The 11740-nt window shown below is 36.2% G+C and overlaps 2 protein-coding genes across 4 annotated transcripts in view; both read right to left on the minus strand.

Moving 5' to 3' along the window:
* LOC107691273 (protein diaphanous homolog 3-like) overlaps nt 1-3344 on the minus strand; it is a 357819-nt gene extending 354475 nt beyond the window's left edge. For both annotated transcript variants that reach the window (XM_016489790.1, XM_016489789.1), the window contains exon 1: nt 2819-3344. In XM_016489790.1, the coding sequence (XP_016345276.1) occupies nt 2819-2959 (141 nt within the window). In that variant the 5' untranslated portion in view covers nt 2960-3344. The remainder of the gene's footprint in view (nt 1-2818) is intronic.
* A 2873-nt stretch (nt 3345-6217) lies between these two features.
* Nucleotides 6218-11740, minus strand: part of LOC107691275 (protein FAM126B) — an 18276-nt gene continuing 12753 nt past the window's right edge. Inside the window, exons 8-13 of one of the 2 annotated variants that reach the window (XM_016489791.1) lie at nt 11042-11137; nt 10634-10750; nt 9843-9930; nt 9250-9400; nt 8667-8801; nt 6218-6992 (exon numbers count right to left, since the gene is read on the minus strand). In XM_016489791.1, coding sequence (XP_016345277.1) covers nt 6400-6992; nt 8667-8801; nt 9250-9400; nt 9843-9930; nt 10634-10750; nt 11042-11137 — 1180 coding nt within the window. In that variant the 3' untranslated portion in view covers nt 6218-6399. The remainder of the gene's footprint in view (nt 6993-8666; nt 8802-9249; nt 9401-9842; nt 9931-10633; nt 10751-11041; nt 11138-11740) is intronic. The other variant, XM_016489792.1, reaches the window with a different exon arrangement.

The raw sequence follows: 11740 nt of genomic DNA on the forward strand, positions 1-11740 counted from the left end.
GGTGCGGCGTGTGGGGTGTGTTTATACAGGGCTTTAGCTTTATATTCACTAATAGCAGCGTAAACAAGATCACGAGGATTAAATCGTCGCATCATGCACCTGCAGCGCTTCTTTGAAAGGAGAAAAACAGAAATTAAGTCTATAAAAGGAATAAAATAAAACATTTTGCATTCTACCCATGATAAAACTTTCATGGACTTCTACATTAACTGTTCCCTCCTGGTGGAATGACCTGCCCAGCTCAATCCAAGCAGCTGAGTCCTTAATATTTTCAAGAAACGGCTGAAAACACATCTCTTTCATCTTCATTTGACCCTCTAACGCTAGCACTCTCTATTCTAATGCTACTTCTAATTTTATCTGCTTTTTTTTTTATTAAAAAACTTGACCCTCTCTCTCTATTCTATTTCTATTCTAATGGTCAATCCATCATTTTTTGGGGGAATTTTTATTTTTTATAAGTATCGGTTCAGACACCGTTTAGGCACCGGAACCGTTTTAAAAGTATCGATTTGGCACCGGTATCGGAAAAAAAAAAAACAATACCCAACCCTACTCTCCAATTGGCAATATTTGAGAAAAGGGTTTAGCGATTTATAATTATTGAGGGGACTAGGCCCCCTCAATGTCTATGGTGGTTATCGCCCTGATCAGACATGAAAATATGTTGTGGCACTATCGTGCAGTCTGTAATGATATGACGTAAGCAAACTTTAGTGATTTTTTTGCAAACATTTCTTTGAGTAACATGACCGTAAATATGAACTCACGATTTAAAGTAACATAAAACAAATGATTACTTTTCGTTAAAATCTTTATCAATGCCAAAAATGCTTAATTGTGCTACAGTTACTACTGGCAGCTGATATAAATAATTGTCATTATTCATAATTAACTGTAATTATTTATATACATTTCCCTCTTGAGCTAATTTGCTACACGATCATTCGTACGATGAGATTGGCGGCATACGAATGTTTCATGAATCACATTCACATTCACATCACATTCACATGAACTCTGTCGTAAGTTGATTTGTGTGCAAGGATCTGCGCCAGTTTCTACGTTAGATTGATAAATGAGGCCCACTGTGATACAATAAAGGCATTAGGTTTTAAAGAAAATTATTACATCTGTTAAATTTAAAAGAATTCAATTTCAGAGCTTTCTATTCATCAAAGAATCAAGAAAAGGTATCACAGCTTCCATAAAAATATTAAAAACCACAAATGTTTTCAACACTTATAATAAAAAGAAATGTTTCATGAGCACCAAATCATAATAGAATGATATCTTCAGGATCATGTGACACTGAAGACTGGAGTAATAGCTACTGAAAATTCAGATGCCATCACAGGAATAAATTACATTTTAAATATATTCAAAAGAAAATAATATTGTTATTATACACAATTACTGTTGTTGTTTTTTTATCAAATAATTGCAGCCTTGGTGAGTATAAGAGACTTCTTTCTAAAACATTTTAAAACATCATACATATTTTTAAAGTGTATATAGCTGCCTTGTTATTTTAGCAAGGTATTTTGGGGTACTTGGCATCAAATGTTTTAAAACCCCTCTCTTAAACCACATGGTGATATTTAAAAAAAAAGTAAAAAGGCCATCATCTGATATTAATGGCACATGTTGGGTGGGCATTCAAAAACAATACTGTAACTCCACCAGCACTAAAGCAAGACTGGATAATTCTGTCTTATCCCTGAGCTAATTTTATCCTTTGATTTAGCTCTGGCAGTCAACAACTAAGTTAATGGCATTGAAAGAGGGGTTCAATGTGTGTGGGTGTGTTTTATTCATCTGTCTCTCTGCTGTCGGTTTAAACATAACAAAAAATAATTGTTGCTGTTGCTTAAATCCATCTAATAAAAAAACCATCATGCTGTCAATTTTAAGAAATATCTACAATTTGCATAAAATAAGACATTTGATTACTGAAGAAACAAAGAGCACTGACAGAGCAGACACAGACTAACTTGACAAAGTTCTAATAATGAACATAAATTATTTGTGTGGATATACCTTGAATTTCATTGACATTTTACGTTGTAGAATAATGAGCCAGTTCTGTCCTTCTAAAAGAATAAAATGACATCATAACGCCTCACTAAACAATCATCAGCAACATGTCTACTCTGACATTAATCAATCTCATTTTCTTATTGTATCAAAATTATATAGCAATTCAGTATATATCACTATATAATCACTCTATACACACACACACACACACACACAACTTATACAACTTAAGGAACCATTATTATTAGGCCTTGACTACTATATCAAAATTATCATTTAAAGCGGTGTCTCTACATTCTCTACAATTTGTCAACATTGTTGGGCTATGAAAACATTTATAAAATCAACTCAAAATCTTACTTCCATATTTCACCATATATGAGTTCAACAAAGCTAGGCTGCTGTTTGGGATGGTTACATATTTTACATAATTTAATACATGTGTGTGATTGTTTTGCTGAAACTCATTTTCAGTCATTCATTCAGTTAGATATGTCAATACTGATTAACAATATTTTACACGTTATTTTAGTATCTAACAGTGCTGACCCATATAGAGTGACAGACAAGAAAATATTAATGTAAGAACAAAAAAGCAAAACATTGCACCAAAACACTGATAAATACGTAAACATTTTCCTAATACTCAAAAACCAGTGATTCATTACCAGAGGCCTGACAGTAGGCAGGGTGGGGGACATATGATAATTTACTAGAATAATATCCATTTATGAGAACAAAGACACTTTATATAATTATTTCAAAAAGTGTAACTTACAAATTTAGGTTTCTTCTCTCCGTCATCCCCACTTGAACTGCACCGAGATGACACTCCGACTCCAAATCCTTTCTTTCGATGGATTTTATTTTCCCTCCCTTGATTCGAGCCTTCATATCGCTGATGACGGTAGTTATCCATGTCCAGGTGAAGATATATAACTATTTCTACCAAGTTTTGTGCGGAACTAAGAGCTCATGATATCCCAAAATTGACCGTTGAAAGAGAGGAGCGCGAGCTCGGATTAAGTTGACGTTCTCGAGGGAACTTGTGCACGAGACGTACTGGTTGAGAGTTGACAGTAACGTTAGTTGTTGTCTAATAAGGCGGTAATCCAATTGCCAGCTCTTTAGATCCCACTAACACACCTTTTCAAACCACTAGACTGACACAAGTGTTTAAAATACTCTCCGGTGCGAAAAAAATAGTCAATTTTTTAGATGTTAATAGGTTGTCCAGTTTACTAAAAGAAGAGCGCTGACATGGAATACGAAGAAATGTTATCACGGATGTCCAGGAATCTGAAACTCCCGCCTCGAAAACAGCCAATGAAATGCGTCGGATTGAGCAACACGTGATGTTCGAGTAAAGAATCTTCCATAGGAAAGAGTATATACTCTGCTGTTAGCTTCCGCATGTGGTCACATGGTTAACATCAGCGCTTCTAAGGTTTGTCCTATATATATATGTGATGTATAGTATAATAAAAGGTATACAAGATTATTTGCAATATTAAATACTTGTACTAAAGTAAAACAAATTTTAAATGTAAAATATTTACCAGTTTTTAACCAGGATTTTTTTTGTTTCTATAGTTTATACTTCTGTATATATTATTTTTATATTTTAATAATTAGATATTAGAGTATAAGAATTTAAAAATGCATTTGTTTTATTATTACAAATTTTTATCATTTACTATTTTTCTTGAAATGCCACACAAAATGAACAACAAAATATCTTTATACGTCAAAAATGTAAGAACAATATTCCCACTCATGGTGTGACTATTAAGTTACGGTAAGTGTCAGTGAAGAGTGGACTGTCTAGCTTTTAGCTAACATAAAGCAGCATTCACTGCATTCTTGAAATGCAGTTGGCAGGACTTACTAATGTGAGGGGGGAGAAAGTCATATATTCAGGTTTTCCAACATCCTGGTTCAGAAATAAAATGACGGTTGTTGAGAGAATGAATTAAAATAAGAAATAGGTTTTGATTTTTAGCAGTTTTTGTTTTTGTTTAATTGAAAGTTTGTTTTGTGTTGTAATTCATTTTAAGTCATCTTGAGGCCTACATAGTGGGTATTACACTATATGTATCTCATTATGAAATAAATGTTTGTTTTTTTTGTTTTGTTTTTTAGGCTTTCTCACCATGTCTCAACTAATTTCTGCAATTCTCCAGCTGTGATCCTTGGAGAGTCTTTGGCCACTCAAAGACACTCACACGACCTCTTCCAGGCAAGTTCGTAACATCTCCATTTGATTGAAATGTCATAATTATTGCCCTGAAGGTGGAAATAGCTATGTCTTTACAGCCCCTTTCTGTTTTTTTTTGTTGACGTTTTTTGAATCTCTGCACATCAGAACTAAATTCTTTGGTTTTACTCATTGATTAACATGTATAGGAGAAAAACATTATTTTGTAATGTGATTTTCTCCCACTTTCAGTTGTTTTACTTAAATGTAAGGTTGGATTATTGTGAAGATCAAAAGGATAAACAATGCAGATTTATTTCCACAGCCTTCTTTACTCCTATTTACCAAGGGGACTAATAATTCTGACCTCAACTGTATATCCACCATATTATACACAATATAAAATATCCTTTAGGTCAAGATACCTAATGAAAAAAAGAAAGAGAGAGCGCTCCCATGAACAGCACATTTATTCACCATTCAGCAGATAGCTTTCTATCTCTGTCCAAGCAATATAGATTCTGTTAGCATATACTCTTTCTATAGTACAATAATCATTTACACAAATATACACAATTTAAAATATAAACTTGTTCCAAAGTACAACATATACTGTTTTTTGTTTTGTTTTGTTTTGTTTTTTTTTCACGATGTAGCGTTTTATTGAGGCAGTCCACACAATTTATTTTCTATGGTGGGTGAAGAGCACAGGCAACAGTTAAGCGGCACAAACCGAAACAGAGACATGGAAAAGGATTCCTTGAGGATGACCTACAGTACAGCTGGGCTGGATAAAACTCTTTGGATCATGCACTATTAGGCCTTTCTCTTTGCATTGACCGTGATTGTCGGTTGTTGGAAGTTCATTGCTCTGATACGGTAATGTGTGTTCCTCTTAAAGTAACACTATGTTGTTATTGTATGTTTGTATGGCACATTTAAAACAGTCTCAAATCATGTGCACTTGAATGTGTCCATTGTGCAAAACAAATATTTCCTCCACACTGAACCCAAGTGCATAATGTAATGATCAAATAAAAGTCTACGAGCACACTCTCATTTGAACACATTCACACGCACACTGTAAGACAACATGCTTGTATGCATGCATGTTAACATTTCTGCTTCTCTCTCTCTCTCTCTCACTCACTCATATGGAAGCTTTTCCACCACAAAAGTAAATAAATAAATTGTGATTTTAATTCAAAAATATTTTTTTTCTTGCAATTGCGAGTTTATATCACACAATTCTGATTTTTTTTTCAGATTCTGAGTTTACATCTTGCAATTCTTTTTTTTCTTCTTCCACGAAATAAAAAAGATAATTGAGACTTCCTTGGAATTGCACGTTTATATCTCACAATTCTGACTTTCTCGCAAATCATCTTTTTTTTTTTTTTTTTTTTCGCCCAAACAAACATTTTTGCGCATGTGAAGGATTTTACACCGATATTAGAACACGAGTGAAGTATAAACCCATGTTTAGGCTATATAATGAATAATAGTTATGCAAACAAATGTTATAAAGATTCTTGTGGTATGAGACAGGCTCGTGAGCCCAATGCCGTTTCAGTTTTGCTTGCCATTTGTATGCTGTTTATAATGAATGCCACTATAGCCTAATTTGTGTTTTATTTTATAGTTTAATATATAATTTTATAACTACTTATTTTGAATAAAAACTAAAAAAGTTAACTGCGACTCACAATTGCATTTTTTTTTTTTTTACAGTTTCTATCTTGAAAATCTAAATTTTTCCTCAAAATTCTGAGTTCATATCTCATAATTCTGGTTTTTACATCATGAAATAAAAATAAAAGTTAATTGTGATTTTATCTCACAATTCTGACCTTTTTCCTCTATTACAAGTGTATATCTCACAAGATATCTTGCTAGTTATCTCACAAAAAATGTTTCTGAGCTGTGAATTTATATATCATATCTGAGTTTATATATAGAAAAAAAATCGGAATTGTGAGATATAAACAAAACTATGTGATAAAAATATGAATTGTCAGATATTGCATCAGAATTTTAAGAAACATGGTCAAAATTATGAGATAAAAAGTCATAATTACCTTTACTTATTTATTTATTTGATTCCATGGCAGAAATAAACATATCCATATCCTCATGCACACACACAGCCCAGCAAAATCATTCTACACCTGTGATATAATCTGCATATTAAAACTGGGTGATCGAGACTGTTTGGACAGTGGGCTTCCAGAGGAGAACGGACTCCCGGGGGACAGGAGATCCTGGCTCCGCGTCACTCGCCCTAGTCGTTCATCCTGCAAGCTGATGGCTGACAGATAATGTGCCCTGTCTGCACTGAGGCTTCCCAGCGACAGGCTATCTGTAGGTCCTGATGAGCCGTTTAGGCCGGTACAGTCAAGAGACTTGCAAGAAGACGTGCTGCTGGTTTTAGGTGGCTCACCAGCGAAGGGAGGGATGTAATGTGGGTCCAGAAAGCATCTGGGAGCACTGGGACTCGGGCTGCGACTGCTTTCTACAGTACGGAGGCTGATGGCAGGGGGAGGGGACTGGTGCCGTTGGTGGAGGCTCCGAAGGGCGGCTCTGGTGTCGGCCGAAGTGCTCTCCCTCTGCCTGGCTCCCGGATCTCGGAAAGGTCGAACGCCCGTTATGACCCAGTCTCGTTTCACGCTGCTGGGCTGGCTGCTGCTGGAAGCCCCAGAGGAAAACCCTTCATCTGGGTCAAAAGAGTCCTCTCCACAGCTCACGCCATCGGCATCTAAAACACAGCGAGGGAACAATGAGGCAGAGAAAACAGAAAGCTGGATTAACTAGATTTGCATTTCCTAGAGGAAATTCCAGCACTTGCAAGGCAGCAAAAGAATAGTGTTAGGTGAGCTTAGAAGTAAGCTCAGGCTTTTGGATGCATCTCAGTGAAATGCTGCATCGCAGCTGCTTTGACACTCAGCACGCGTCTTGTGTTGATTCTCCTGCACAGCCGACAGAAAACAACATGACACCGTCTTTGAAGTGTAAAGCTGTGGTTACACTAGACTCCATGCGCTCCTTTCACTTCCACTCATACACATGAGAACATGGGAGAAACTCAAGCTCAGGGGGACAATTTTGTTGGTGAACTTTGATGAGATGATTCACCAATGTAAATACACTACAGTTCAACAGTTTTAGGTGAGTTTATTTTTTCTAAATACTTTTATTCAGTAAGCATGCATTAACAACATCTTTTGAACATTCTATTCATTAAAGAATCCTGAAAAAAAAATTATCATGATTTCCACAAAAATATTAAGCAGTATGACTTTTTTCAACACTGATAATAATAATAAATAAATAAAAAACGTTTCTTAAGCAAATTAGCATATTAGAATGATCCCTGAAGTATCATGTGACACTGAAGACTGGAGTAGTGGCTGCTGAAAATTTTGTTTTGTCATCATAGGAATAAATTAAATTTTAAAATATATTCAAATAGAAACTTTAAAAAAAAAATGTATAACATTTATTTCTTAATAACAATAATAGTAATAATGTAATAATTTTAAACTGTAAAAATATTTAATATTATTGCCTTTCCTGTATTTAAAAAAAAATGCATCCTTGGTGAGCATAAGAGACTTCTCTCAAAAACATTAAAAAAAGAAATCCTACCAACCACCAACTTTTGCACAGTAGTGTAAGATATAATACTGCTTTCACCTCAGAAGTTCATAAGTGAGTTTGGTTGGAATAAAATGGATGTGCTGGACAAATATAATTTTCCCTCTCTTTTTCACTTCCCAACAAAGAAAGCAAGCTTTCTAGCATTAATGCAGCGTAAGGAAGAGCAAAGGATGCACATTAGATGTGTAATTGATGCACATGTTCAGTAAGTAGTCATTTATGTCAATCTTTAACACCATTTTTCATTAATATTACACAAAATACCATTTTGATCCTATTATGAGCAAAAATAATAATAAAGCTTTAACTTGTTGTTATTGGTAATTATGACATGATGGTGGTATTCATGTGCAGTCAATTTGCAAATACAGTACGATCATTCCAACATGACCTGAACACACCAATCCAAGACCAATCACAATTCTGTATGCAAATATTAAATAATATTTGAAAGAACCTGTACATTGAGTGCTTTGAGCTACATGAACTGCAGAAATTTGTAAAGAAGGAAAAAGAGGAATGTCATTCTATCTTGCCTTGCAAGCACTGTAAAAGTATCCTAAAACAAAACTCAAGGCAAATAAAAAGGTTAAACACAAATGATCACAATACAACACTAAGGTATGTGGAGACACTAGAAACAAACAGAAGGAAGTTTTCCATGCAATGGGGTTAGTTTAATCTGTAGGCCAATGAACACTTTCTATGACCAAGAAGGGCAGGGCTTGTGCACGGACTGTCTAATGGTGAGATGTGCCTGAGCCCTGCCTAACCCCTTGCAAGGTTAGGTGAATGGTGCACTTTATCCGCCCGTGTGCCACAGGATTGTCTGGTCTCTCCAGCGGGGTGTATCGGCTGGGGGTGATGGAGGCATAGAATTCAGTCGTGGTTGAGAAATCAAAACAATCTGAGGTGAAGACAGTGAGCGTACTGAACATGATGCTGACAGAGGGAAAATTTCACACACAAAAATGGCCACTTTTTCCTGATGCTTGAATGGAGGGACTGATGAGAATGTTTATGTTCTCATTACGATTAAAGTGATCATGAAAGAAAATAACCAAAATAAAAAGATGAGTATAAAATGAAGATGTTTTGGTCATACTTTCGTTTGGGGAACATTTCTCCCTATTAACTATTAACTACGACTAGGTTTAGGTATGAGGTAGGATTAAGAGATTTAAAAATGGTCATGCGGAATCAGCCATTAATATGTGATTTATAAGTACTAATAAACAACCAATATGTCAGTAATATGCATGCTAATAAGCAACTAGGTAATAGAGAGAATTGGTCCCTAAAGTACTACCAAAGTTTTTTGTCTAACTGTGTGTGTGTGTGCATATTTCGCATACCCTCTCGTTTCCAGCGGAGACGACGAATGGAGGCGGTAGTGACAGCTGCCTGTGAGACGCATCTCCCGGCAGGCGTTACTTCCACCTCCAAAAGGTTCCGCGAACCCTCCGGAGGACGGGACGGAAGTGAGCGACTAATTGCATTCGCCACCTGAAGATGAGAGGTCAACGACATCCAGTGAAATATCACATTTCCATTAAGAATTGTTATTTAAATGTTGCTTCATGAAACATGGAGGGCACATTCATGTAGCACAAACCACAAATCCGACTTTACTAGTACCGTGCATTAGAGTCTAAAAGTCTGAGACCACCAGTGAAAACGCTTCAAGACAAAAACATCTGTACAGATCAGTCTTTGCTTGTTTGATATGAAACTGAAATTTACTTATTTGATTGCCGATTAAGAAATAATGCAGAATCTTTCATATTTCTTCTTCAATTTACAAGTATGTTGTAGTATTTCGTCGCTTTAATTTTTTCAAAGACATTGATTTTTCCATGTTTAAATGAAAACTTAAAAAGATTTAGTGTCTCAGACATTCAGACCCCACTGTATTTTCCCCAAGTGTACTGTAACAAATGACTTTTACCAGTAATGGCTGGGCATGGAGGTCTAGCTGTGCTCGGTAGAGGATGTCATCCAAAGCTTCCCTCCCCAGGTCCCACTGCCCATTATAACTGTTGATGGGAGAGAGTATCATCATGCAGATGAGATCATTAGCACACCACTCAGGAATTAAATATACAAGACATTTCCTTCTCTTAATAATGTAAAAAGAAAATAGCGTTTAATGTTGCTCAGAAATACACACGTTTGAGGGCAATACGATGTTTCTCATGTTTTTGTAATAAGCTCACCAAAGCTGTATTTATTAGATCAAAAACACAGTAATACTGTGAAATATTATTACATACATTTTCTTTTTTAATATATGTTAAAATGACATGTATTCCTGTGATGGCAAAGTGGAATATTCAGTATCATTACTTCAGTCTTCAGTGTCACATGGTCCTTCAGAAATCATTCTAATATGCTGATTCGCTGCTCAACATTTCTTATTGTTATTATTCTAAATGTTGAAAACAGTTGTGTTGCTTAACATTTCTGTGGAAAACATGATATATTGTTCTCACGATGAATAGAAAGCATTTATTTAAAATAGAAAACTTGGTCACACTTTATTTTAAGGTACAATTCTTGCTATTAACAAACCATTAACTATGCTTATTAATAGTTAGTAAGGTAGTTGTTAAGTTTAGGTATTGGGTAGGATTAGGGATGTAGAATATGCATGGTGGTCATGCAAAATATGTGCTTTATAAATACTAATAAACAGCAAATATGTTAACAATAGGCCTGCTAATAAGCATGGTAACTTACATGGCGTGGTAAACAGCAGTCAGCATCTGCACCATAAACTCTGACTCCAGTCGTACACGGTTACACGGCTCCTTCCACGACTTCTGCTGCTGCCGCGGGTAACCGCTCACACACAGTCTGCATATTAACGAGAGAGATTCAGAGAGAATCTTTAATGACATGTTTATTTGGAGGTCTTTATGCTAATGCTGTGACCCACCACAGAAATCCTTTGCTCTCTCTCTCTCTCTCTCTAAATCAATATTCCATTTAATCCATTTAATCCATTTAATCATTCCATCTCTGCCTGTTCCAGCAAGAAATTTCAGAGAGAGAGAGAGAGAGAGAGAGAGAGAGAGAGAGAGAGAGAAAAACAGGCCGAGACGTTCCTGGATCGTTAGCAGAAAAGACAACTCTGGCGCCCCTTACCGTGTGCTCATTCTGCAAACCGATTGGTGGGAGGACGCAGGCATAAAGACCACAGCTGAGTTGTAGCAGAGCATCAGAAAAGACAGCACCTCAAACCTGCAGGAGACACACACATGCTGCTGTTACACAACCCCCCCTCTGACATCTGCACAATTTTACAACGACAAATCAGACAGCGGTACATTACGAGTCAGCGACTGTCGCCATGCATCTAGCCGGTGGAATGGTAATAACAAATCACACTACATCTGCACGGATATCACTGTCATGAAGCTCCAGCAGCAGTTTAATTAAATAAAAATGCTGAGAAATCGTTACAGCCCATTTCAACCTGCAGGAAAAAAGTAACAGCTGAGTCACGGCAATAAACGGCCCAACGGGCGATTAATCAGATGCCTAGAAATATTCCACACATCGAACCTACTTCATCCATAAGAAGGAATAAGTACAAAACCTCAGTTTACCAAAAAACACATTATTTTCCACAATGTACATTATTGTTTCTCCTCTATGCCCCGCCTTTCTGAAATGCGTAGGTTTTTACAAAGCTCATCGTTCTGAAAAGCAAGGTGTGTTCTGATTGGCCAGCTATCCAGTGCGTTGTGATTGGCCGAATACCTCAAGCGTGTGACAGAAATGTTACGCCCCTTAACATACTGTGATGCCGTGTCCCGGCGCGACGAGACAAAACCAATAAAA

This window comes from Sinocyclocheilus anshuiensis, unplaced genomic scaffold, assembly GCF_001515605.1.
Source record: "Sinocyclocheilus anshuiensis isolate Anshui unplaced genomic scaffold, SAMN03320099.WGS_v1.1 scaffold1154, whole genome shotgun sequence".
NCBI classification, from domain to species: Eukaryota; Metazoa; Chordata; class Actinopteri; order Cypriniformes; family Cyprinidae; genus Sinocyclocheilus; species Sinocyclocheilus anshuiensis.